Raw genomic sequence first — 27,957 nt, forward strand, 5'->3', positions numbered from 1 at the left:
GAAGATATAGATTCTAAAAATTACAAAAACAGTTTACGCCTTTACTGTGTATTTATTTTCATTAATAATTGCGGGGTACTGGGGACAATGGGATGGCCTGTCTCCCGAGCTCCTGTCACTGGGATACTGGGGCATTGGGGAAGGCCTGTCTCTCCGAGCTCCTGTCACCAGGATACTGGGGCATTGGGGAAGGGCTGTCTCCCGAGCTCCTGTCACCGGGATACTGGGACAATGGGAAAGGCCTGTCTCTCCGAGCTCCCGTCACCGGGATACTGGGACAATGGGAAACCTGTCTCCCCGAGCTCCTGTCACCGGGGATACTGGGACAATGGGAAAGGCCTGTCTCCCAAGCTCCTGTCACTGGGATACTGGGACAATGGGAAAGGCCTGTCTCTCGAGCTCCTGTCACTGGGATAATGGGACAATGGGAAGGCCTGTCTCCCGAGCTCCTGTCACCGGGATACTGGGACAATGGGAAAGGCCTCTCTCCCCGAGCTCCTGATACCGGGATAATGGGACAATGGGGAAGGCCTGTCTCCCGAGCTCCTGTCGCCGGGATACTGGGACAATGGGAAGGCCTGTCTCCCGAGCTCCTATCACCGGGATACTGGGATAATGGGAAGGCCTGTCTCCCGAGCTCCCGTCACCGGGATACTGGGACAATGGGAAGGCCTGTCTCCCGAGCTCCTGTCGCCGGGATACTGGGACAATGGGAAGGCCTGTCTCCCGAGCTCCCATCACTGGGATACTGGGACAATGGGGAAGGCCTGTCTCCCCAGCTCCTGTCGCCGGGATACTGGGACAATGGGAAGGGCTGTCTCCCGAGCTCCTGTCATTGGGATACTGGGACAATGGGGAAGGCCTGTCTCCCGAGCTCCCGTCACCGGGATACTGGGACAATGCGAAGGCCTGTCTCTCCGAGCCCCTGTCACTGGGATACTGGGACAATGGGAAGGCCTCTCTCCCGAGCTCCCGTTACCGGGATACTGGGACAATGGGGAAGGCTTGTCTCCCGAGCTCCTGTCACTGGGATACTGGGACAATGGGAAAGGCCTGTCTCCCGAGCTCCTGTCACTGGGATACTGGGACAATGGGAAAGGCCTGTCTCCCGAGCCCCCATCACCGGGATACTGGGACAATGGGAAGGCCTGTCTCCCGAGCTCCCGTCACCGGGATACTGGGACAATGGGAAGGCCTGTCTCCCGAGCTCCTGTCACTGGGATACTGGGACAATGGGAAGGCCTATCTCCCGAGCTCCTGTCACTGGGATACTGGGACAATGGGAAAGGCCTGTCTCCCGAGTTCCTGTCACCGGGATACTGGGACAATGGGAAGGCCTGTCTCCCGAGCTCCTGTCACTGGGATACTGGGACAATGGGAAAGGCCTGTCTCCCGAGTTCCTGTCACTGGGATACTGGGACAATGCGGAAGGCCTGTCTCCCGAGCCCCCATCACCGGGATACTGGGACAATGGGAAGGCCTGTCTCTCTGAGCCCCTGTCACTGGGATACTGGGACAATGGGAAGGCCTGTCTCCCGAGCTCCTGTCGCTGGGATACTGGGACAATGGGAAGGCCTGTCTCCCCGAGCTCCTGTCACCGGGATACTGGGACAATACGGAAGGCCTGTCTCCCGAGCTCCTGTCACCGGGATACAGGGACACAGGGGAAGGCCTGTATCCCGAGCTCCCGTCACCGGGATACTGGGACAATGGAGAAGGCCTGTCTCCTGAGCTCCCGTCACTGGGATACTGGGACAATGGGAAGGCCTGTCTCCCGAGCTCCTGTCACTGGGATACTGGGACAATGGGAAGGCCTGTCTCCCGAGCTCCTGTCACTGGGATACTGGGACAATGGGAAAGGCCTGTCTCCCGAGCTCCTGTCACCGGGATACTGGGACAATGGGAAAGGCCTGTTTCCCGAGCTCCTGTCACCGGGATACTGGGACAATGGGAAAGGCCTGTCTCCCGAGCTCCTGTCACCGGGATACTGGGACAATGGGAAGGCCTGTCTCCCATCACTGGGACACTGGGACAATGGGAAGGCCTGTCTCCCCGAGCTCCTGTCACTGGGATACTGGGGCAATGGGGAAGGCCTGTCTCCCGAGCTCCCATCACCGGGATACTGGGACAATGGGGAAGGCCTGTCTCCCGAGCTCCCATCACCGGGATACTGGGAAAATGGGAAGGCCTGTCTCCCGAGCTCCTGTCACTGGGATACTGGGACAATGGGGAAAGCCTGTCTCCCGAGCTCCCATCACCGGGATACTGGGACAATGGGAAGGCCTGTCTCCCGAGCTCCCATCACCAGGATACTGGGTCAATGGGAAGGCCTGTCTCCCGAGCTCCTGTCACCGGGATACTGGGACAATCGGGAAGGCCTGCCTCCTGAGCTCCTGTCACTGGGATACTGGGACAATGGGAAGGCCTGGCTCCTCCAGCTCCTGTCACCGGGATGCTGGGACAATGGGAAGGCCTGTCTCCCGAGCTCCTGTCACCGGGATACTGGGACAATGGGAAGGCCTGTCTCCCGAGCTCCTGTCGCCGGGATACTGGGACAATGGGAAAGGCCTGTCTCTCCGAGCTCCCGTCACCGGGATACTGGGACAATGGGAAACCTGTCTCCCCGAGCTCCTGTCACCGGGATACTGGGACAATGGGAAAGGCCTGTCTCCCAAGCTCCTGTCACTGGGATACTGGGACAATGGGAAAGGCCTGTCTCTCGAGCTCCTGTCACTGGGATAATGGGACAATGGGAAGGCCTGTCTCCCGAACTCCTGTCACCGGGATACTGGGACAATGGGAAAGGCCTCTCCCCCCGAGCTCCTGATACCGGGATAATGGGACAATGGGGAAGGCCTGTCTTCCGAGCTCCTGTCACCGGGATACTGGGACATTGGGAAGGCCTGTCTCCCGAGCTCCCATCACCGGGATACTGGGATAATGGGAAGGCCTGTCTCCCAAGCTCCCGTCACCGGGATACTGGGACAATGGGAAGGCCTGTCTCCCGAGCTCCCGTCGCCGGGATACTGGGACAATGGGAAGGCCTGTCTCCCGAGCTCCCATCACTGGGATACTGGGACAATGGGGAAGGCCTGTCTCCCCAGCTCCTGTCGCCGGGATACTGGGACAATGGGAAGGGCTGTCTCCCGAGCTCCTGTCATTGGGATACTGGGACAATGGGGAAGGCCTGTCTCCCGAGCTCCCGTCACCGGGATACTGGGACAATGGGAAGGCCTGTCTCTCCGAGCCCCTGTCACTGGGATACTGGGACAATGGGAAGGTCTGTCTCCCGAGCTCCCGTTACCGGGATACTGGGACAATGGGGAAGGCTTGTCTCCCGAGCTCCTGTCACTGGGATACTGGGACAATGGGAAGGCCTGTCTCCCCGAGCTCCTGTCACCGGGATACTGGGACAATGGGAAAGGCCTGTCTCCCGAGCTCCTGTCACTGGGATACTGGGACAATGGGAAGGCCTGTCTCCCCGAGCTCCTGTCACCGGGATACCGGGACAATGGGAAAGGCCTGTCTCCCGAGCTCCTGTCACTGGGATACTGGGACAATGGGAAAGGCCTGTCTGCCGAGCTCCTGTCACTGGGATACTGGGACAATGGGAAAGGCCTGTCTCCCGAGCCCCCATCACCGGGATACTGGGACAATGGGAAGGCCTGTCTCCCGAGCTCCCGTCACCGGGATACTGGGACAATGGGAAGGCCTGTCTCCCGAGCTCCTGTCACCGGGATACTGGGACAATGGGAAGGCCTATCTCCCGAGCTCCTGTCACTGGGATACTGGGACAATGGGAAAGGCCTGTCTCCCGAGTTCCTGTCACCGGGATACTGGGACAATGGGAAGGCCTGTCTCCCGAGCTCCTGTCACTGGGATACTGGGACAATGGGAAAGGCCTGTCTCCCGAGCTCCTGTCACCGGGATACTGGGACAATACGGAAGGCCTGTCTCCAGAGCTCCTGTCACCGGGATACAGGGACACAGGGGAAGGCCTGTATCCCGAGCTCCCGTCACCGGGATACTGGGACAATGGAGAAGGCCTGTCTCCTGAGCTCCCGTCACTGGGATACTGGGACAATGGGAAGGCCTGTCTCCCCGAGCTCCTGTCACCGGGATACTGGGACAATGGGAAAGGCCTGTTTCCTGAGCTCCTGTCACCGGGATACTGGGACAATGGGAAAGGCCTGTCTCCCGAGCTCCTGTCACCGGGATACTGGGACAATGGGAAGGCCTGTCTCCCATCACTGGGACAATGGGAAGGCCTGTCTCCCCGAGCTCCTGTCACTGGGATACTGGGACAATGGGGAAGGCCTGTCTCCCGAGCTCCCATCACCGGGATACTGGGACAATGGGGAAGGCCTGTCTCCCGAGCTCCCATCACCGGGATACTGGGAAAATGGGAAGGCCTGACTCCCGAGCTCCTGTCACCGGGATATTGGGACAATCGGGAAGGCCTGCCTCCTGAGCTCCTGTCACTGGGATACTGGGACAATGGGAAGGCCTGGCTCCTCCAGCTCCTGTCACCGGGATGCTGGGACAATGGGAAGGCCTGTCTCCCGAGCTCCTGTCACCGGGATACTGGGACAATGGGAAAGGCCTGTCTCCCGAGCTCCTGTCAGTGGGATACTGGGACAATGGGAAGGCCTGTCTCCCGAGATCCTGTCACCGGGATACCGGGCCAATGGGGAAGGCCAGCCTCCCGAGTTCCTGTCACCGGGATACTGGGACAATGGGAAGGCCTGTCTCCCGAGCCCCCATCACCGGGATACTGGGACAATGGGAAGGCCTGTCTCGTGTGCCCCTGTCACCGGGATACTGGGACAATGGGAAGGCCTGTCTCCCGAGCACCTGTCACTGGGATACTGGGACAATGGGAAGGCCTGTCTCCCGAGCTCCCATCACCGGGATACTGGGACAATGGGAAGGCCTGTCTCCTGAGCTTCTGTCACCGGGATACTGGGACAAAGGGAAGCCTGTCTCCCCGAGCTCCTGTCACTGGGATACTGGGACAATGGGGGAAGGCCTGTCTCCCGAGCTCCTGTCACTGGGATACTGGGACAATGGGAAAGGCCTGTCTCCCTAGCTCCTGTCACTGGGATACTGGGACAATGGGGAAGGCCCGTCTCCCGAGCTCCTGTCACTGGGATACTGGGACAATGGGAAAGGCCCGTCTCCCGAGCTCCTGTCACTGGGATACTGGGACAATGGGGAAGGCCTTTCTCCCAGAGCTCCTGTCACCGGGATCCTGGTACAATGGAGAGGGCCTGTCTCCCGAGCTCCCATCACCGGGATACTGGGACAATGGGAAAGGCCTGTCTCCCGAGCTCTTGTCACTGGGAGACTGGGACAATGGGAAGGCCTGTCTCCCGAGTTCCTGTCACCGGGATACTGGGACAATGGGAAGGGAAGTCTCCCGAGCTCCTGTCACCGGGATACTGGGACAATGGGAAAGGCCTGTCTCTCCGAGCTCCCATCACCAGGATACTGGGGCAATGGGAAGGCCTGTCTCCCCAAGCTCCTGTCACCGGGATACTGGGACAATGGGAAGGCCAGTCTCCCGAGCTCCTGTCACCGAGATACTGGGACAATGGCGAAGGCCTGTCTCCCGAGCTCCTGTCACTGGGATACTGGGACAATGGGAAAGGCCTGTCTCCCAAGCTCCTGTCACCGGGATACTGGGACAATGGGAAAGGCCTGTCTCTCCGAGCTCCCATCACCGGGATACTGGGACAATGGGAAAGGCCTGTCTCCCGAGCTCGCATCACTGGGATACTGGGACAATGTGGCAGGCCTGTCTCCCGAGCTCCCATCACTGGGATACTGGGACAATGGGGAAGGCCTGTCTCCCGAGCTCCTGTCACTGGGATACTGGGACAATGGGGAAGGCCTTTCTCCCAGAGCTCCTGTCACTGGGAGACTGGGACAATGGGAAGGCCTGTCTCCCGAGCTCCCATCACTGGGATACTGGGACAATGGGGAAGGCCTGTCTCCCGAGCTCCTGTCACCGGGATACTGGGACAGTCGGGAAGGCCTGTCTCCCGAGCTCCTGTCACCGGGATCCTGGGACAATGGGAAGGCCTGTCTCCTGAGCTCCTGTCGCCGGGATACTGGGACAATGGGAAGGCCTGTCTCCCGAGCTCCTGTCACTGGGATACTGGGACAATGGGAAGGCCTGTCTCCCGAGCTCCTGTCACCGGGATACTGGGACAATGGGAAAGGCCTGTCTCCTGAGCTTCTGTCGCCGGGATACTGGGACAATGGGGAAGGCCTGTCTCCCCGAGCTCCCATCACCGGGATACTGGGACAATGGGAAAGGCCTGTCTCCTGAGCTTCTGTCGCCGGGATACTGGGACAATGGGGAAGTCCTGTCTCCCCAAGCTCCCATCTACGGGATACTGGGACAATGGGGAAGGCCTGTCTCCCCGAGCTCCCATCACCGGGATACTGGGACAATGGGAAAGGCCTGTCTCCTGAGCTTCTGTCGCCGGGATACTGGGACAATGGGGAAGGCCTGTTTCCCCGAGCTCCCATCATCGGGATACTGGGACAATGGGAAGGCCTGTCTCCCGAGCTCCTGTCACCGCGATACTGGACCAAATGGGAAGGTTTGTCAGATCGAGCTCCTATCCCGTTCTCCGTCCCTACCTTTCCGACCAGCAGGTTGTCCCAGTTTTCATTGGCGAACGCCAGGATCTCTCGTTCAAAGTCGAAGTACTTCCTTCTGCAGCAGGTGCTGAGGTGGTAGAGGACCAGGTGCACGATGTCGACCCTGTAAATCGCACAGAGTGCCAGAGTGTTAACTCGACCGCCTCCCAACAGCCCTCCGCCCGCCTATTTGATCGAACAACAGCACCTTGGTTAAGAGTCTTAATCCCAAGCTTAATGGTGAAACCTGTAAATTGGGGACGCCTAAGGGACTTGCCTCAGACGAGCCAAATATCCCGACATTGGCGTTCCTTCTTTTCCCCCTCACCTGGGATCGTGCCTAATTCTGGAGGTCCAGCCAGCAGTTTACTAGGTTTCCCAGTTCATTGCCATCCCGGGGTCCTTTTCAATTGAGGGAGGGACGTCCTGATCCTGGGTTCTGCCACGCTGGCAGCCTGCACAGGGGGAGGTGGCTGCTCTTAGGATAGAGTGTCTGGGAGATCCCAGCCAAATTGGGAGTGGGTGCGCGGGGGAATTAATGTACTTCGGACCCCTGTCCGGGGCGCCCCCTCCCTCCGTGTGCTGCAGCTGCTACTGTTTGAAGTGCTGGTGGGGGTGAGGGGGATGGGTAAGGGGGCTGTCAGCTGCTCATCGGTACCTGACGCACCGGGCGAGTGAGATCCGGTGTCGCCGGGTGAGGCTCCCGGCCTTTGCCGGATGGCGAATTCTTTACCCAGCGTGCACAGGCCCGCACCCACCATGGCTGACTCCAGCGAGCCGCACAGTTGTTGCACTCAGGCCCACCACCGCCACCTTCTCAGGGCAACGAGGAGTGGGCAATAAACACCAGTGACGCCCACAACTTGAGAACAAATTATTTTTCAAACTGATTCTGCCTCTACCGCCTTCTGAGGCTGCAACAGTCCACTTTCTCACATCCATTTGGTCAAAATATTATCTGGATTTGCCTTTATCGGCGCCTTGGGGGTATTTTTCTGCATTGATGGCGCTCTATAACTTTTTTTTAATTCGTTCATGGGATCTGGGTGTCGCTGGCAAGGCCGGCATTTATTGCCCATCCCTAGTTGCCCTTGAGAAGGCGGTGGTGAGCTGCCTTCTTGAACCGCTGCAGTCCGTGTGGTGAAGGTGCTCCCACAGTGCTGTTAGGTAGGGAGTTCCAGGATTTTGACCCAGTGACGATGAAGGAATGGCCGATATATTTCTAAGTCAGGATGGTGTGTGACTTGGAGGGGAACTTGGAGGTGGTGGTGTTCCCATGCGCCTGCTGCCCTTGTCCTTCTAGGTGGAAGAGGTCGCGGGTTTGGGAGGTGCTGCCGAAGAAGCCTTGGCGAGTTGCTGCAGTGCATTTTGTAGATGGTACACACTGCAGCCACGGTGCGCCGGTGGTGGAGGGAATGAATGTTTAAGGTGGTGGATGGGGTGCCAATCAAGCAGGCTGCTTTGTCCTGGATGGTGTCGAGCTTCTTGAGTGTTGTTGGAGCTGCACTCATCCAGGCAAGTGGAGAGTATTCCATCACACTCCTTACTTGTGCCTTGTAGATGGTGGAAAGGCTTTGGAGAGTCAGGTGGTGAGACACTCACCGCAGAATACCCAGCCTCTGACCTGCTCTTGTTGCCACAGTATTTATGTGGCTGGTCCAGTTAAGTTTCTGGTTAATGGTGACCCCCAGGATGTTGATAGTGGGGGATTCGGCGATGGTAATGCTGTTGAATGTCATGGGGAGGTGGTTAGACACTCGCTTGTTGGAGAGAGTCATTGCCTGGCACTTCTGTGACGCGAATGTTACCTGCCACTTATCAGCCCAAGCCTGAACGTTGCCCAGGTCTTGTTGCATGCGGGCATGGACGGCTTCATTATCTGCAAGTTGTTACTGTTTGAGATTCTATTAGAAAAAAGAGTCATTCCCTATTCACCCGTCAACTCGCCTCATTATTTTAAACACCTCAAGCAACTCTCAAATTTTTTTTTTCAGCCAGTAACAGGCGAAGCCAAGCACATTCCAGATTTCTCCACTCGTTTCCCCGAGTTCCCTACTATTTGTGGTTCATGCGATGTCCAGTGTGTTGGTAAAGTTGCTGTAAGTCTGTCTGGGATGGTTCCATGCTCTCTAACTGCTGCATAGGCAGTCTACAATAGCTCTGCTTCCGGTACATAATCAGAGGGAACAGCAGGACCAGCACCAGTTATACAGGGAGTGCGGAAGAGTGCAAGAGATCCACCGCCGCAACTTACACCTGGCGTGTGTCTGGTATTTACAAAAGGCACACACGCACACACATTGTGATTAAGGACACCGTACTTACCACTCCAGGGGTAGTCGCTTCACATACTCCGACTCACCAGTACAGACACAGCACACAAATAGGTAAAACCTACAAATTCAATAGAAGGCCACATATTTATCAGCAACAGTTTAGGCAGTTATAACCCAGTTCTTGGGCACAGAGCACAAACACCCCACCTATTCACGCATTAGTCCGACAATATGCACTTGGAGAGTTTGATGGGACAGTGTAGAGGGAGCTTGACTCTGTATCTAACCCGTGCTGTACCTGCCCTGGGAGTGTTTGATGGGACAGTGTACAGGGAGCTTGACTCTGTATCTAACCCGTGCTGTACCTGACCTGGGAGTGTTTGATGGGACAGTGTACAGAGAGCTTTACTCTGTATCTAACCCATGCTGTATTACTGGTCGTGAGTTTATTTATACACCTAAGTGGACAATGTTAGATGCCACGATCAATTCTGAGATTATTGTCATGTGATCTTTGTATCATATGCTGCTACACCAGTAGATGGCAACATCACACCACATACACTCTATTCCCACTGCACTGTGTCAGTGTGCAGCCGATAAGACAATTTTGCTTGATTAGAAACCTCACCCCTTAACAGAATGACAGGGAAACATGCTCCAAACTGGCTGTAGGTCCATCCTCATCAGAAGTGGTTTCTGCTGTGCATATTTTGTGTATAACAACTGTGGACATTATAGTGTTGAGATTTTCCAGCTAATCATTCCTACATCCAGTAAATTCAGCAGGCTAAGGATTAAAGCACTGGTCAGTGTATATGTTGCCTGCGATTCCTGTTTATTCAGCAGGGTAAGGATTAAAGCACTGGTCAGTGTATATGTTGCCTGCGATTCCTGTTTATTCAGCAGGGTAAGGATTAAAGCACTAGGCAGTGTATATGTTGCCTGCGATTCCTGTTTATTCAGCAGGGTAAGGATTAAAGCACTAGGCAGTGTATATGTTGCCTGCGATTCCTGTTTATTCAGCAGGGTAAGGATTCAAGCACTGGTCAGTGTATATGTTGCCTGCGATTCCTGTTTATTCAGCAGGGTAAGGATTAAAGCACTAGGCAGTGTATATGTTGCCTGCGATTCCTGTTTATTCAGCAGGGTAAGGATTCAAGCACTGGTCAGACTATATGTTGCCTGCGATTCCTGTTTATTCAGCAGGGTAAGGATTAAAGCACTAGGCAGTGTATATGTTGCCTGCGATTCCCATTTATTAAAGGTCAGTGTATTTGTTACTCGTTGTTCATGTTTGTGCAGCAGGGTTAAAGCTAAACATGATGGCTGCTTTTTCCAGATAGTATTGCGTGAATGGCGCTACATAAATGTAAGCCTTTTTTTTTTTTTAATTCCTGCACTGGCTGCGTTTACTTCCATTTGAAGTTCAGATTTATTTTTGTTCCTGTCAGAAGAGAATATTCCTTGATCTTTCCAGGAACGGAGTGCGGCCCGTCAGAACCCCAATAGACAACCTCTCCCTCAAATATATTACTGCGTCCCTTCCCCAGTGGCTCCTCGGCATGTAGTGGCCCAACAGGCCAGGAAATTCCCAGGTACCATCGCTGGACTGTACCGACTTAGCCAATCTTAGTTTGGAGAAAGTGGGAAATCGGAGAGGAATTTTCTTCCCCTAGTTGACCCAAGGACAGGACATGGCACCTGGTGGTTAGGGAATGTTATACTGGTGAAGCACAAGGCACCATGAATGTATGGGGTAGGCTAGATGAACCAGCTGGTCTATTGCTCACCCAAGTCTCTATTCTTAATAAGACACTTAAGAGCATATAATCCAGGCTGACACTCACAGTGCAGTATTGATGGAGTGCTGCACTGTCGGAGGTGCTGTCTTTTGGATGAGAGGTTAAACCGAGGCCCTGTCTGCCCTCTCTGGTGGACGTAAAAGGTCCCGCGGCCACTATTTTGAAGAGGAGCAGGGGAGTTATCCCCAGTGTCCTGGGCCAATATTTATCCCTCCTCAACCACCAAAAAAAGATTACCTGGTCATTATCACATTGCCGCATGGATATTCGCTAGAAGCTCCGATTGACGTCAGTGACCCCTGAGCTAGGGAAGGAAGAAATCTTCCAAGGTTCCCACTACTGAGTGTGCGAGTGGAGACTTGCATTTATACGGCGCCGTTCACGACCTCAGGACGTCCCAAAACGCTTTGCAGCCAATGAGGTACTTTTTGAAGTGTGGTCACTGTTGTAATGTAGGAAATGCGGCAGCCTATTTGCGCACAGCAAGCTCCCACACAGAGGAACAACAGAGCAGACGGGGCCTCGGTTTAACGACTCGTCCGAAAGACGGCACCTCCGACAGTGCAGCGCTCCCTCAGTACCGCACTGGGAGTGTCAGCCTGGATTATATGCTCTTTACGTGTCTATTATTAAGAAGAGAGACTTAGGTGAATGCAGCTTGACTGGTAACCATGGAAACAGACTCCAAACACCAGTGCCTTTTGAAGAGAGGTCAGAGTTGAGATAATACACTATTTTCCGCCTTAGAGCAGTGGGAAAATAGAGCAAAGCTTGATGAATATCTGTTTGCAACCGTAATTGGAGGCCAAGGGTATAGAGGATAGCTCCTATGCCCCTGGGGAGGGAAAAGGGATTGTTGTTGGAGGGCATCAGGCCAGGGTTGACAACTAGAGAGGCGAATGTGGGGGAAATTATTTTGAGCTTTGCTTGGTAATTTTTGGGAGTATTTAGGAATAATTTTCCCTAAGGATGGCCTATAGGTGGTGTGGAGTCCATGATCAGGTAGTTTGCACATGGTTTGTGGGAGGATTAGGTCCCTCAGGAGATTCTATCGGTGGGATAGAGTCCATGAGAGGGTAGATTGTACATGGTCTTTGGAGGAGCAGGTCCCTCAGGAGATTCTATAGGTGAGATAGAGTCCATGAGAGGGTAGATTCTACATGGTCTCTGAGAGCAGGTACTTCAGGGGCGTGTACAAGTGGTGCAGAGTCCATGATTGGGTGGAGTGTACATACAGGAGTGGCAGGTCTCTCAGGAGATTCTATAGGTGGGATGAGTCCATGAGAGGGGAGATTGTACATGGTCTGCAGGAGGAGCATGTCCCTCAGGAGATTCTATAGGTGGAATAGAGTCCATGAGAGGGGAGATTGTACACGGTCTTTGGAGGAGCAGGTCCCTCAGGAGATGCTATAGATGGGATAGAGTCCTTGAGAGGGGAGATTGTACATGGTCTGCAGGAAGAGCAGGTCCCTCAGGAGATTCTATCGGTGGGATAGAGTCCATGAGAGGGGAGATTGTACATGGTCTGCAGGAGGAGCTGGTCCCTCAGGAGATTCTATAGATGGAATGAGTCCATGAGAGGGGAGATTGTACATGGTCTGCAGGAAGAGCAGGTCCCTCAGGAGATGCTATAGGTGGGATGAGTCCATGAGAGGGGAGATTGTACATGGTCTGCAGGAGGAGCAGGTCCCTTTAGATGGAATAGAGTCCATGATCGGGTAGACGGCCGATGGTCTATGAGATGACCAGGTCCCTCAGGAGATGCTATAGGTGGGATAGAGGTCATGATAGGGCAGATTGTCGATGGTATATGGAGGAGTCGGCTGCTTAGCTGATTGGCCTATTCTCCTCCAATCTCCGATAACTAGCTAATGTAGAACCCTCCAGCCTCAGATGTCTCAGAGGGAACTTCCTGCGGAGGGGATAGAGAAAGTAAACTTGGAGCAATACCTTCAGGCACACTAGGACAAGGGGACACAGGGTCAGGGCCGTAAAGGGAAAACTTAGGATAGATGTCAGGAGCGGCAGAAGGATGGTCGAGGGCAGCACGCAGCGGACTGCGTTGTAATGGGAAGACGGTGGGATGGGTATTCGAGAAAGACGAGATCAAATGGGTCAAGTGCCTTCTACATCGGAGCTCACCTTGTGATCCTATGTTCCCAACACGCTGTAAATATCCTCGCCGACAGAGACAGGAGGACACTGGGCATGGGTTTCGTAGCACTGAACATTACAGGCAGCGCCATTTAACAACAACTTGTATTCATACAATGCCTTTAATGTAGTAAAACGTCCCAAGGCCCTTCACAGGAAATTTATCAAGCAAAATTTGACACCGAGCCACATAGGGAATTATTAGGGCAGAGGTAAGTTTTAAGGAGTGTCTTAAAAGGAGGAAGGAGAGGTGGAGAGCTTTAGGGAGGGAATTCCAGAGCTTAGGGCCTTGGCAGCTGAAGGCATGGCCACCAATTGGGGAGCGATTGAAATCGGGGATACTCAAGAGGCCAGAATTGGAGGAGCGTAGATATCTCGGAGAGTTCTGGGGCTGCAGGAGGCTACAGAGATAGGGAGGGGTGAGGCCATGAAGAGATTTGAAAACAAGGATGAGAATTTTGAAATCGAGGCGCTGCTTAACCGGGAGTCAGTGTAGGTCAGTGAGCACAGGGGTGATGGGCGAACGGGACTGGGTGCGAGTTAGGACACAGGCAGCCAAGTTATGGATGACCGCAAGTTAACAGAGGGTAGAACGTGGGAGGCCGGCCAGGAGTGCGTTGGAATAGTCAGGTCTGGAGGCAATAAAGGCATGAAAGTGGATGCAGTAACTCGGCCCAGCGATCTCACCTGTCTCCGTAGAGCAGTGGCTTGTTCAGGCACTGGGTACAAGCCTCGTGGAACCAGTGCTGACACCGACAACACTGCAGCATCTTCAGATTCCACCTTACGAAAGAAAGGAAGAACTTGCATTTATAGAGTAATAGAGTTATACAGCACAGAAAGAGGCCCATCGTGTCCGCGCCGGCCATCAAGCCCTGTCTATTCTAATCCCATTTTCCAGCACTTGGTCCGTAGCCTTGTATGCTATGCCGTTTCAAGTGCTCATCCAAATGCTTCTTGAATGTTGTGAGGGTTCCTGCCTCTACCACCCTTTCAGGCTGTGAGTTCCAGATTCCAACCACCCTCTGGGTAAAAAAGTTTTTCCTCAAATCCCCTCTAAACCTCCTGCCCCTTACCTTGAAACTATGCCCCCTGGTTATTGACCCCTCTACTAAGGGGAAAAGTTCCTTTCTATCTACCCCCCTCATAATTTTGTACACCTCAATCAGGTCCCCCCTCAACCTTCTCTGCTCTAAGGAAAGCAACCCCAGCCTGTCCAGTCTCTCTCCAAATAGCTGAAGCACTCCAGCCCAGGTAACATCCTGGTGAATCTCCTCTGCACCCTCTCCAATGCAATCACATCCCTCCTATAGTGTGGCGACCAGAACTGCACACAGTATTCCAGCTGTGGCCTAACTAGCGTTTTGTACAGCTCCATCATAACCTCCCTGTTCTTGCCTTCATTAGCCAAGGCATAGAATATAAGTATCCCATATGCCTTTTTAACCACCTTATCTACCTGTCCTGCTACTTTCAGGGATCTATGTACATGCACACCAAGGTCCCTCTGATCCTCTGTCCTTCCTAGGGTCCTACCATTCATTGTATATTCCCTTGCCTTGTTTGTCCTCCCAAAATGCATCACCTCACACTTTTCAGGGTTAAATTCCATTTGTCACTGTTCTGCCCATCTAACCATCCCGTCTATATCATCCTGTAGCCTGAGGCTTCCCTCCTCGCTATTTACCACTCCACCAATTTTCATGTCATCTGCAAACTTACTTATCATACCTCCTACATTCATATCTAAATCATTAATGTACACTACAAACAGCAAAGGACCCAGCACCGATCACTGCGGTACCCCACTGGACACAGGCTCCCAGTCACAAAAACAACCTTCGACCATCACCCTCTGCCTCCTGCCACTAAGCCAATTTTGGATCCAATGTGCCAAATTGCCCTGGATCCCATGGGCTCTTACCTTCTTGACCAGTCTCCCATGTGGGACTTTGTCAAAGGCCTTACTGAAGTCCGTGTAGACTACATCAACTGCACTACCCTCATCCACACACCTAGTCACCCCCTCGAAAAATTCAATCAAATTGGTCAGACATGATCTCCCCATTTACACTGCGCCGTTCACCACCTCAGGACGTCTGAAACTGCTTCACAGCCAATGAAGTACTTTTTGAAGTGTCGTCACTGTTGTAAACGTGGGAAACGCTGCAGCCAATTGGCGTACAGCTTGGGGAGTTAAGAAATTGTCCAGTCAGGGTGCTCCGGGCATCATGAGCGTGGGGCAGGCGGGATGGACCAGCTGGTCTTTTCCTGCCCGTCATTTGTCAACATGTCCCTCCCTTTCCAGCGACGGGTCTAACGCCTCCCAGTTCCGGCAGTGAGCCAGGCTGCCTGACCCATTGCGAACAGCACCTTGGGAGTACTGGGCTATAGTCTCCCATCGCCAGCCCCAGAGAAACCCCAGGCACTTTACAACCTTCCGATCTCGAACACTGAGTTCACCAACTTCACATCGTAACCAGCGCTCCCATTTTCTTGGGACAGTGGCTGCTGGTAACGATGTTGCTGTTGCCATTTACACCTCCTCTGGACCCATCTTTTGTTTCTTTATTGTCCCATCAGCGTCCACTTTTGCACCATCATCCCTTTTGTCAATTATCACTCCTGCCCTCCGCCCGATCGCAGACCTTCCCTTTTGTTCTTTCCTCCCTCCCCCCCCGCTTTTCCCTGCCCCTGTGCTTGCTTAAAAACCGTTACATCTCCAACTCCTTCCAGTTCGGACGAAGGTTCATGGAGCTGAAACGTTAACTCTTGTTTCTCGCTCCACAGATGTTGAGTATTTCCAGCGTTTTCTGATTCTATCCCAGAGAACCCTCGTTTACCTCACTCCACAGAGGAGCTGTCACCAGCCAATCACCGACAATAACATGCCTCTCGTAAACTGCAGAATTCTTCAAATTTAAGGAGCATTGTTTTGTTATATTCGCCGGACTGTATATATGGGCGTGGGTGTACAGGGCACAATTTCAAAATTTGCAGATTACACAAAACTTGGAATTATAGTAAACAGTGAGAAGGAGAGTGCTAGACTTCAGGAAGACATAAACAGGCTGGTGAAATGGGCGGACACGTGGCATTTGAAATTTAACGCAGAAAAGTGTGAAGTGATACATTTTGGTAGAAAGAACAAGGAGAGGCAATACAAACTAAAGGGTACAATCCTAAAGTGGGTGCATGAACAGAGAGACCCGGGGGTATGTGTGCACAAATCGTTGAAGGTGGCAGGGCAGGTTGAGAAAGCAGTTAAAAGAGACTTACAGGATCCTGGGCTTCGTAAATAGAGGTATAGAATACAAAAGTGTGGAAATGATGATGAGCCTTTATAAAACACTGGTTCGGCCCCAACTGGAGTACTGTGTCCAATTCTGGGCACCGCACTTTAGGAAGGATGTGAAGGCCTTAGAGAAGGCGCAGAAAAAATTTACGAGAATGATTCCAGGAATGAGGGACTTCAGTTAAATCGATAGACTGGAGAAGCTGGGGTTGTTCTCCTTGAAGCAGAGAAGATTGAGAGGAAATTTGATGGTCACAATCATGAGGGGTCTGGACAGAGTAGATAGAGAGAAACCTTTCCCATTGGCAGAAGGGTCGAGAAACAGAGGACACAGATTTCAGGTGATTGGCAAAAGAACCAAAGGCGACATGAGGGAAAACCTTTTTTACACAGCGAGTGGTCAGGATCTGGAATTCACTGCCTGAAAGGGTGGTGGAGGCAGACTCAATCACAGCTTTCAAAAGGGAATTGGATAAGTATCTGAAGGAAAATAATTTGCAGGGCTATGGGGAAAGGGCAGGGGGAGTGGGACTAGCTGAGAGTCAGCACGGGATCGACGGGCTGAATGGCCTTCTTCCGTGCTGTAACCGTTCTATGACCCTATGGAACAAATACCAGGATATCAACAAAAAAATCACCGCCAGGATTCTCGCTTCCAATTAGTGCAGAATCATAGAATCCTACAGCACAGAAGGAGGCCATTCGGCCCATCGTGCCTGTGCCGGCTCTTTGAAAGAGCACTTCAGCTAGTCCCATTCCCCTGCTCTTTCCCCATAGCCTTGTAATTTTTCAAGTATTGATCCAATTCCCTTTTGAAAGCTACTACTGAATCTGCTTCCACCGCCCTTTCAGGTAGTGCATTCCAGACCACAACAACTCTCTGCGTAAAAAAAAAATCTCCTCATCTTCCCTCTGGTTCTTTAGCCAATTATTTTCAATCCAAGTCCTCTGGCTACTGACCCTCCAGTCAGTGGAAACAGTTTCTCCTTATCTACTCTTTCAAAAACCCTTAATATCCAGTGACACCCCCTCCTGGCAATTGAGTGTGCATGTGGATCTTGTGAGGTAGGGATCAGGCTCGGGTGCGATGCCCCCCCCTTGGTCACATAGCCTGCCCGCCCTCGCAGTCTAGACTTAGAGTCATAGAGTCATAATGGCACAGAAGGAGGCCATTCGGCCCATCGAGTCCATGCCGGCTCTCTGTGGAGCAATCCAGTCAGTCCCATTCCCCCGCTCTCTCCCCGTAGCCCTGCAAGTTTATTTCCATTAAGTGCCTATCCAGTCTCCCCTTGAAAACACTGTGTGTCTCCACTTCCATCGACAGCGAGTTCCAGGTCATCACCACTCGCTGCGTAAAAAGTTTTTCCTCACATCGCCCCTGTATCTCTTGCCCAAAAACTTAAATCTGTGTCCCCTAGTCCTTGTACCATCAGCTAGTGGGAACAGCCTTTCCCCATCTAGCCTATCCAAACCCATCATAATCTTGTACACCGCTATCAAATCACCCCTCAACCTCCTTTGCTCTAATGAAAACAAATCCAGCTTCTCCAACCTGTCCTAGTAGCCAAGATCCCCCAAACTCGGAACCATTCTGGTAAATCTCCTCTGCACCCTCTCAAGGGCCTTCACACCCTTCCTAAAAAGTGTAGGGGACCAGAACTGGACTTAACACGCAAGGAATGTCGGGTGAGGTAACGGAAGGCGATTAGCGCTCGGGGAACTCCGCCTGCAGCAAGAGTCAGGGTCTTCAGGAGAATCGAGGGATATGGGGATCGGGCGGGAACGCGAAGTTGAGGTCGAAGATCAGCCATGATCTTACTGAGTGACGGAGCGGGCTCGAGGGGCCGTACGGCCGACTCTTGCTCCTAATTCTTATGGGAGCAAGGAAGAAAAGATGGAAGGAGAAAATAGGTTTTTGTAATCTGAAGAATTACAACCGCTGAAAGCCCTCCAACTAAAGTTGGGAGGCGGGTGAGGAAGATGCAATACTTACTCTCCGGGGCCTCCGCAGTAACAGTAACATTGCTGCTGATTGGTGAGATGCTCGGAGTCCCATTCTAGTGACTTGAGCTGATAGGGCAGAACCCGCTTCATGGCCAGCATGGCTTTGGCATATGGTCCCTTCTTTAAGGCACCTCCTTTCTGACGGAAACATTAAGCACACACACGTATATAACGTAAGCATGCACGGATTACTCGAGATTTCACACACAGCTCTCCATGCATGGAATTCTCAGCGGCCGATCTTCTACCTGCCAATTCAATCTCACTGCGAGACCCCAGCAGATGGAAACCATTCCCTACAGGCAGCAATCCCAATGGATTCAATCCCCATCCATGGACAGAAGCCCTCCCCATTCTCTTCCGTTAATAAGAATTCTATTGACTAAATCCCCTTCAATTCCATTAATGGGAATCCCAATGGACTAAAGCCTCTTCCCATTCACCCCCACCAATGGACCCAAACCTGGGAATAGGAAGGAGTGATATTTAGTTCTCGTTTGTCTTCACTGTGCCTTGCTGTTATAGCAGGAGTGTAATATAGACGAAAATATACAAGTGGCAAAACTTCCCCAGTGACTCAATTCTTCATGACACCAATTAGTGTATAAGTAAGCCACAGAAACCAGGATGGTCAGTGAGCAGGGGCAGTGGTGGGGCTACACTGACCTCAGTGCGCCAGGTCAGGGAGTGGAAATATCAAAGCAAATCCATGGAGGCTCCTGGTCCCGATACCTGTGTAATGGCCCCTTGCGAGGAAGTGCGCGTATGTGGCCATCAGGCAAGGACAGGTTTTGGCTCTGCTGTGATGCCCCACCGTGTTAAATAGCCCATCAGCACTTACTGTGCTCGTGCTTGAAGAGTGGCATGGTGCGCAAAGTACCCGTAGAACTTGTACCTCCGCGCGGGTCAGTGCCATCAGGAGAAGAGGGCACAAAAGACGAGTGCGAGAGGCCAGTCGCAATCATTGCCACACCTCCTTTCCATCCTGATTCACCAGACAGGCTAGCATGGACCCTGGCTACAGCATCCAACCATCAGCCATTCGCGGTCACGTCTAAAGGCATTGCTGCCTGACCCACTGAAGGGGCTTTCGCTACAATTGATCAGAAAACGTACCAACCGCAATGCGTTAACCGCCTTTTACCGACAGTAAAGGGTTGCGGCACTTTTTTCCCCTCCCCGATTACCGAACCCAACAAAGAGACATCAGTCTTACCTTGGTGGCTACAGCAAAGATACACGAGCGGCAAACCCACGAGGTCGGGACTCTGCCGTCATCCTCGATCTTGGGGGCGTGGCACTCCCGATGGTACCCTAACCGGCGTGAAGACAAAGTGGGTCACGTCACATCAACACAAAGAATTCTGTGCCATGGTTCAGTGGATAGCACGCGCGCCTCAGAAAATCATGGGTTCGAGCCCCTCTCCGGAGACTAAAATTTAGGCCGACACTCCCAGTGCAGTGCTGAGGGAGCGCTGCACTGTCGGAGGTGCCGTCTTTCGGATGAGACGTTAAACCAAGGCCCCGTCTGCCTTCTCGGGTGAACGTTAAAGATCCCACAGCCACTATTCCAAAGTAGAGCAAGGGGACTTCTCCCCAGTGTCCTGGCTGATATTTATCCCTCAACTAACATCACTTAAAAAAAACAGATGATCTCGTCTGAGGTTTGTGGGAGCTTGCTGTGCGCTAGCTGGCTGCTGCGTTTCCCTACATGACAACAGTGATTACACTTCAAAAAATAACTCCATTGGCTGTAAAACGTCCTCATGTCGTGAAAGGCGCTGCAGAAATGCAAATTCTTTATTTAGCGAGCAAGTGTTAACATCCTGACTCCCTGAACTATAAAGGCCAAGATCAGACAAGCCTGTATAGATGGGATGGCAGGGGAGCACGAGCGTGGAAGCTGGGCCGTATACTGACACTCGTTCAGACACCGACTTACACCTCTGGGTTGAAGTTTGGCCCAGAGTGATGAGGTACAAGTCTCCCCAGTCTTCTGGTTGCAAGGGTCCTATGTGAGATCAGTCTGGCCAGTCCCAGATTGCCCCAATTCAGCGCCAACTGGGAAGATGGTTGGTGCAGCAGGGATGGTCTTCGGAGGTTGCCACGGAGGCGGAGTGGTGGCAGTTTAGCTTTGGATCTGGCTGTGCCCCGAATTTTACCTAACCCGCTCAATACAGCGCAAGATCGGGGCGGGGTGTAAAACGGGCACTGGATCCGAATCCGTTCTTGATATCACGCCCCCCACACTCCCCCCCGCCGGGCGGGTTAGTGGGTTAGGTTAAATCGGGGCTCCAGTCTCCCAGATGCGAAGTGTTCCATTCCCCTCTGCACGAACGTCCTCACCTCGAAAAGCACAAGAAAGGGAAACGCGAGGCAAAAAACCATCTGCACAGTCGATACTGCTCCCATATGTGAGGGGGGGGGGGTCTTTTCAGCTCTCTCCCACCCCCGGGCAGGACAGAAGAAACAGCTTCTTGCCCGATACGTGGCCCCTTCTCGCACTTCGTGTTCCTCTGAACTTCTCTCATAAGCTACAAATACGCGGTCTCCCACTCTCTTCCTCCTCTCTGCGTCACGGCGTCAAAATCAAAATTCACTGGAACTCCTTCTCTTCCACAAGGCGTCAGAACCCTCTGCCACTCATTGCCTCCCTCGCTCTTCCTCTCCTCTTACAATCTTCGGGCTTCTCACAGTCAAACTTGGTGTCGCCTCACCATTACTTACCGACTTGTCGTGCCGCTTCTACTTTTAGTACCAATCTTGCTGGCGTCCAGCACTTTCCAGCTTGGTTCAGCCAGTTCTAAGAGTTGAGCTAAAGAAAGACTTAGCCTAGATTATCTAGAAATTACCATGGACGAGATCAGCAGGCAAGCACTTAACATTCATAGAATCATAGACGTTTATGGCACAGGAGGAGGCCATTCGGCCCATCGTGTCCGTGCTGGCCGACAAAGAGCTATCCACCCTAATCCCACTTTCCAGCACTTGGTCCGTAGCCTTGCAGTTTACGGCACTTCAAGTGCATATCCAAGTACTTTTTAAATGTAATGAGGGTTTCTGCCTCTACCACCCTTTCAGGCAGTGAGTTCCAGACCCCCACCACACACCGGATGAAAAAATATCTCCTCAACTCCCCTCTAATCCTTCTACCAATTACTTTAAATCCATGCCCCCTGGTTATTGACCTCTCTGCTAAGGGGAAAATAGGTCCTTCCTATCCACTCTATCTAGGCCACTTAGACAACTGAATTAAGTCTCCCCTCAGCCTCCTCCGTTTCAAAGAAAACAACCCCAACCTATCCGATCTTTCCTCATAGCTAAAATTCCCCAGCCCAGGCAAAATCCTCGTAAATCTCCTCTGCACCCCCTCTAATGCAATCACATCCTTCCTGTAATAATTCCTCTCATACAACATTCTTCTGTCTACTAATACCCATTTAAGATAAAATGCTGAATGTCTCCATTAAAAAAACCAGAGAGGAACATCATAAGACCAAACGCAGATTGGGTGACCGCTTTGCGGAACACCTCCGTTCAGTCCGTAAGGGTGACCCCGAGCTTCCGGTCGCCTGTCATTTCAATTCACCGCTCCATTCCCACTCGGACCTCACCGTCCTTGGCCTCTTGTACTGTTCCACGGAAGCTCAACGTAAACTCGAGGAACAGCACCTCATCTTCCGATTAGGCACTCTGCAGCCTTCCGGTCTCAATATCGAGTTCAACAATTTCAGATCATAACCTCGGCCCCCATTTCATTTTCACTTATATTTTTCCACTCCTTTCCTTTCCCCCCCCCCCCCTTTCCTTTTGTTTCTCTCTCACACCTGGCAGCTATCTTTTGCCCTGCCAGTACACTTTACACCTAATCACAGCCTATTACCATCTCGTCTAGCTTCTAATCTCTTTTACTTCTTTTGGTTCTTTTATTCTTTTGTCCGATCGCAGCCCTGCCTTCGATCTAGTTCCTTTTCTCTCCAGTTTTGAAGAAGGGTCAAACCCGAAACGTCAACTCAAATTTCTCTCCACGGATGTTGCCTGACTTGCTGAGTTTTTCCAGCATTTTCTGTTGTTATTTCGGATTTCCAACATCTGCAGTATTTTGCTATCGTATAAGTATTATGTGCTTGTGTACGAATATTGCCCTCAGAAGTGGGGATGTTCGCTGATGATTGCACACTGTTCAGCACCATTCGAGACTCATCAGATACTGACGCAGTCCGTGTCCATATGCAGCAAGACCTGGACAATATTCAGACTTGGGCTGACAAGTGGCAAGTAACATTCGCACCACACAAGTGCCAGGCAATGACCATCTCCAACAAGCGAGACTCTAACCACCTCCCCATGACATTCAATGGCATTACTACCGCTGAATCCCCCACTATCAACATCCTGGGGGTTACCATTGATCAGAAACTGAACTGGACCAGCCACATAAATACTGTGGCTACAAGAGCAGGCCAGAGGCTGGGAATTCTGCGGCGAGCGTCTCACCTCCTGACTCCCCAAAGCCTTTCCACCATCTACAAGGCACAAGTCAGGAGTGTGATGGAATACTCTCCACTTGCCTGGATGAGTGCAGCTGCAACAACACTCAAGAAGCTCGACACCACTCAGGATAAAGCAGCCCACTTGATTAGCACTCCATCCACCACCTTAAACAGTCACTCCCTCCACCACCGGCGCACTGTGGCTGCAGTGTGTACCATCTACAAGATGCACTGCAGCAACTCGCCAAAGCTCCTTCAACAGCACCTTCCAAACCCACGACCTCTACCACTTAGAAAGACAAGGGCAGCAGACGCATGGGAACATCACCACCTACAAGTTCCCCTCCAAGCCACACACCATCCTGACTTGGACCTGTATCGCCGTTCCTTCACTGTCGCTGGGCCAAAATCCTGGAACTCCCTCCCTAACAGCATTGTGGGTGTACCTACACCATATGGACTGCAGCGGTTCAAGAAGGTGGCTCACCACCATCTTCTCAATGGCAATTAGGGATGGGCACTAAATGCAGGCCTAGCCAGCCAGCGACGTTCACATCCCATCAATGAATAAAAAAAGGACTTCATCCTAAATTCCCTGTATTTTCCAAAGGAAAAAAATGTTTTGAAGTTGAAAACAAGCAGCAACACAACAAAATTACCAAATTACACAGATTGGGCCTCCTATCACTTCCAATAATGGCTGCTCCCAGAAACTAAAGGACGCATCATCAGAACCAAGTTACTTGCTGGCAAACACAAAATAACCCCATCAACTACACAAAATAGTTCATCTACCTTCATCACAGTGTCCCTTACAACAACATTATTGTTGAAATGAACTGAAGATCGGACCTATCCTCTCAGGAGTTTAGAATGAGAGGTGATCTCATTGAAACATACAAGATTCTGAGGGGGATTGACAGGGTAGATGCTGAGAGATTGTTTCCCCTGGCTGGGGATCTAGAACTAGGGGGCATAGTCTCAGGATAAGGGGTCGGCCATTTAGGACTGAGATGAGGAGGAATTTCTTCACTGAGTGTGGTGAATCTTTGGAATTCTCTACCCCAGAGGGCTGTAGTTGCTGAATCGTTAAGTACATTCAAGGCTGAGATCGATAGATTTTTGGACTCTAGGGGAATCGAGGGATATGGGGATAGTTCAGGAAAGTGGAGTTGAGGTAGAAGATCAGCCATGATCTTAGTGAATGGCGGAGCAGGCTCGAAGGGCCGAATGGCCTACTCCTGCTCCTGCTTCTTATGTTCTTATGATTGCTTTACTGTTGCGCCAATTTGAGTTGTCCTACTTATTTTTAACCACAATGATTCTTCAGTTCACTTCAACAATAATGTCGTCGTAAGGGTCCCCATGATGAAGGTAGATGAACTTTTTGCATAGTTGATGGGGCTATTTTCATAAAGTCATGATGAAGATGTTACCAGTATGAAGCGCAGCCAGTCGCCAACCCTCTGTGTTATTAGAATTGCTTTGAGGCTCTGCGGTTGACAAACACAAAGGCCTTTTCAAAATGAACAATCCCTGCATAAAATGAGCTCCCAAACACTGAATGCACTGCTCGATAAAGTGGTGGAAACAGACTCAATAGTAGCTTTCAAAAGGGAATTGGATAAATACTTGAAGGAGAAAAATTGCAGGGATATGGGGAAAAGAGCGGGGGAGTGGGATTAACTGGATTGCTCTTCGAAAGAGCCGGTGCAGACTCGATGGGCCAAATGGCCTCTTTCTGTGCCGTACCATTCAATGATTCTGTGAAAGCATCAGGTTTTACTGCTCTCTAACAAAAGGAAAGGCTGCACTTGATCGGTGAGATCTGGCTGCGGACAGGAAAGGGGAAACGAGACCGATGAACCCCAATCCTGTTAATTCTCACTGGATTATTTTTATCCCTAGTTGACCTCGAGAAGGTGGTGGTGAGCCGCCTTCTTAGAAAAGAAAGAAAAATAGGAGCAGGAGTAGGCCATTCGGCCCTTCGAGCCTGCTCCTCCATTCAATATAATCATGGCTAATCCTCTATCTCAATACCATATTCCCGCTCTCTCCCCATACCCCTTGATGCCTTTTGTGTCTAGAAATCTATCGATCTCCTTCTTAAATATATTCAGTGACTTGGCCTCCACAGCCTTCTGTGGTAGAGAATTCCACAGGTTCACCATCCTCTGAGTGAAGAAATTTCTCCTCATCTCAGTCCTAAATGTCCTACCCCGTATCCTGAAACTGTGACCCCCCCGAACCGCTGCAGTCCGCGTGGTGAAGGTACACCCAACAGTGCTGTTAGGGAGGATTTTGACCCAGCGACGACGAAGGATCGGCGATATATTTCCAAGTCAGGATGGTGTGTGACTTGGAGGGGAACTTGGAGGTGGTGTTGTTCCCATGCGCCTGCTGCCCTTGTCCTTCTAGGTGGAAGAGGTCGCGGGTTTGGGAGGTGCTGCCGAAGAAGCCTTGGCGAGTTGCTGCAGTGCATCTTGTAGATGGTACACACTGCAGCCACGATGCGCCGGTGGTGGAGGGAGTGGATGTTTAAGGTGGTGGATGGGGTGCCAATCAAGTAGGCTGCTTTGTCCTGGATGGTGTTGAGCTTCTCGAGTGTTGTTGGAGCTGCACTCGTCCAGCAAGTGGAGAGTATTCCATCACACTCCTTACTTGTGCTGGTTGTAGATGATGGAAAGGCTTTGGGGTGTCAGAAGGCGAGCCACTCGCCGCAGAATACCCAGCCTCTGACCTGCTCTTGTAGCCACAGTATGTGTGTGGCTGGTCCAGTTATGTTTCTGTTGTGGCGACATTCCACCACTGGACATAATCCGCTCACGGCGGCACGGACAGTTTAAGCAGACGCCCCCAGCCGGGGGCCCTTTCCTCCAGCAACTTGTTTCCCGCAGGGACAGGCTGCCGGGAGCACTTCCTGTCTGGGGAGTATTTAAGTGGATGCGCGGGCTTTTCCAGTTCCTCTTTGCCATGAGGTAGAATAAAAGCAGTTGTGTTTTACTAGCTCTGGTCTCGACTCCCACGTTTGCCGCGGTATCTCAACACTGGTGACCCCGACGCTCAGGACGAATCCTAAGCTAGCATGGCGGATACAAACGCAGTCACGGTTAAATTACCGGACTTTTGGGAGAACCTGGCCGAAGCCTGGTTCGTTCAAGCTGAGTCCAGATTCCGTCTGAAACACATTACAGTCGACGCCACAAAGTACGACTACCTCGTCTCCGCTCTCACCTACGCCACAGTCCCCAAGGTTTGGGCAGCGCTGCAGAATCCACCACCGGACGGCAAGTACGAACATCTGAAGGCTGCGCTCCTTAAAAAATTTCAAACGTCCTCTTACCAGCACCACTACCAACTCCTTGACCTCCCCAGCCTTGGTGACGCTTCACCATCAGACCTGCTTTCCCACATGATGTCCCTCTCGGACGACAAAAACCCCGGCGCCCTCTTTCGCACGCTTTTCATTCGGCAGCTCCCCGCCAGCATCCGCCCGCTCGTTGTGGAGTCTGGCTCCACGGACCTGAATGACATAGCCAAAAAGGCCGACCGGCTGCTCTCTGCACAGTCCGCTCGCGACGTCGCGCCCGACCTCACGGCAACGACCACGCGGTCTTCCCGGCCCACTAGGCCCGACCGCCCTACCACTCCGGGTCACTGCTACTACCACACCCATTTTGGCGCTAGGGCCCAACGCTGCACGCCACCGTGTACTTTCAAACCCCCCCCCGCACTGGCCGCGGGGCAAAAGGGACCTCTACTGTACGTCACCGACGACAGAACCAACCGCCGATTTCTGTGCGTCACAGGGGCCCAGCACAGCATCACCCCCGCCTCCGCCCTCGAAATCCAACGCAGCACACGGGGTATCACGCTGGCCGCAGCCAATGGCTCTGACATCCGCACATATGGCACCCGCATGGTCACGCTCGACCTCGTGGGCCGCCGCTACCGCTGGGAGTTCCTCACAGCCAAGGTCCTCTGCCCACTCATCAGCGCAGACTTCCTATGCGCCCACGGCCTCCTTGTCGACATTCCGAGGCACCGCCTCGTCGACATCAACACTATGGCCCCCATCCCCGGCGCATTTACCCCGGCCCGTTCGGCCGGCCTGACGACCTACTGCCTCGCCAGAGCCACGGACGACTACTCGGCACTCCTAGCCGAGTTTCCCGCCCTCACTAACCCGACCTTTTCGGCCAAAGCCGCCAAACACGGTGTGGAGCACTATATCCCCACCACCGGCCCCCCAGTTTCTGCCCACGCCCGCAGACTCAACCCGGCCAAGCTGGAAATCGCGCGGGCGGAGTTCACCACCATGGAACAACTCGGCATCATCCGCAGCTCCAGCAGCCCTTGGGCCTCGCCCCTCCACATCGCCCCCAAGCCCGGCGGAGGCTGGCGCCCTTGCGGGGACTACCGCCGCCTTAACGACGCCACCACCCCCGACCGATACCCGGTGCCACACAGCCAGGACTTCTCGGCCCGACTGGCCAGACGAACCATCTTTTCCAAAGTCGACCTGGTGCGCGGTTACCACCAAGTCCCCGTACACACCGCAGACATCCCCAAAACGGCCGTCATCACCCCATTCGGCCTGTTCGAGTTCCTGAGGATGCCCTTCGGCCTCAAGAATGCAGCCCAGGCTTTCCAGCGCCTGATGGACTCAGTCCTCCGGGACCTCAACTTCCTATTCGTCTATCTAGATGACATTCTCGTGGCCAGCTCCTCCAAACAGGAACACCTCGAACACCTTCGCATCTTGTTCGGGCGCCTAGCCCAACACGGGCTCATCCTCAGCCCGGCGAAGTGCCAATTCGGCCTAACCGAGATCGATTTTCTCGGTCACCACATCACCCCTGCTGGGGCCGTCCCCCTGCCCAACAAGGTGCAGGCCGTCCAGCAATTCCCCCGCCCCACAACCATCAAGGGCCTCCAGGAGTTCCTCGGGATGGTGAACTTCTACAACAGGTTCATCCCCAGAGCGGCAGCCCTCATGAAGCCCCTATACGACTCCCTCCGAGGTAAATCCAGCAAGATGGACGTAGCCTGGACCACTGACACATTAGCCGCCTTCGACGCCACCAAAAACGCGCTCGCCGACGCCACCCTGCTCGCGCACCCGAGGGCCGATGCCCGGGTCGCGCTCACCACCAACGCCTCCGACCACGCGGTCGGCGCCGTGTTCGAGCAGTGGGTCAATGGCGCGTGGCAGCCACTTGCCTTCTACAGCCGCCAACTGCGCCCCCCGGAGGTCAAATACTCCACTTTCGACCGCG

General features: G+C 52.9%; 1 protein-coding gene across 1 annotated transcript in view; it reads right to left on the reverse strand.

Moving 5' to 3' along the window:
• Positions 1 to 5,655: 5,655 nt before the first annotated feature.
• Positions 5,656 to 27,957, reverse strand: part of LOC147095736 (uncharacterized) — a 49,767-nt gene continuing 27,465 nt past the window's right edge. The window contains exons 6-10 of the mRNA XM_085974784.1: positions 19,402 to 19,499; positions 18,175 to 18,323; positions 13,574 to 13,669; positions 8,977 to 9,045; positions 5,656 to 6,775 (exon numbers count right to left, since the gene is read on the reverse strand). Of these exons, the coding sequence (XP_085830910.1) occupies positions 5,671 to 6,775; positions 8,977 to 9,045; positions 13,574 to 13,669; positions 18,175 to 18,323; positions 19,402 to 19,499 (1,517 nt within the window). The 3' untranslated portion in view covers positions 5,656 to 5,670. The remainder of the gene's footprint in view (positions 6,776 to 8,976; positions 9,046 to 13,573; positions 13,670 to 18,174; positions 18,324 to 19,401; positions 19,500 to 27,957) is intronic.

Source organism: Somniosus microcephalus, unplaced genomic scaffold (assembly GCF_052327205.1).
Source record: "Somniosus microcephalus isolate GS21.2 unplaced genomic scaffold, FLI_Smic_1.0 unresolved_chr1, whole genome shotgun sequence".
In the NCBI taxonomy this organism is placed as follows: domain Eukaryota; kingdom Metazoa; phylum Chordata; class Chondrichthyes; order Squaliformes; family Somniosidae; genus Somniosus; species Somniosus microcephalus.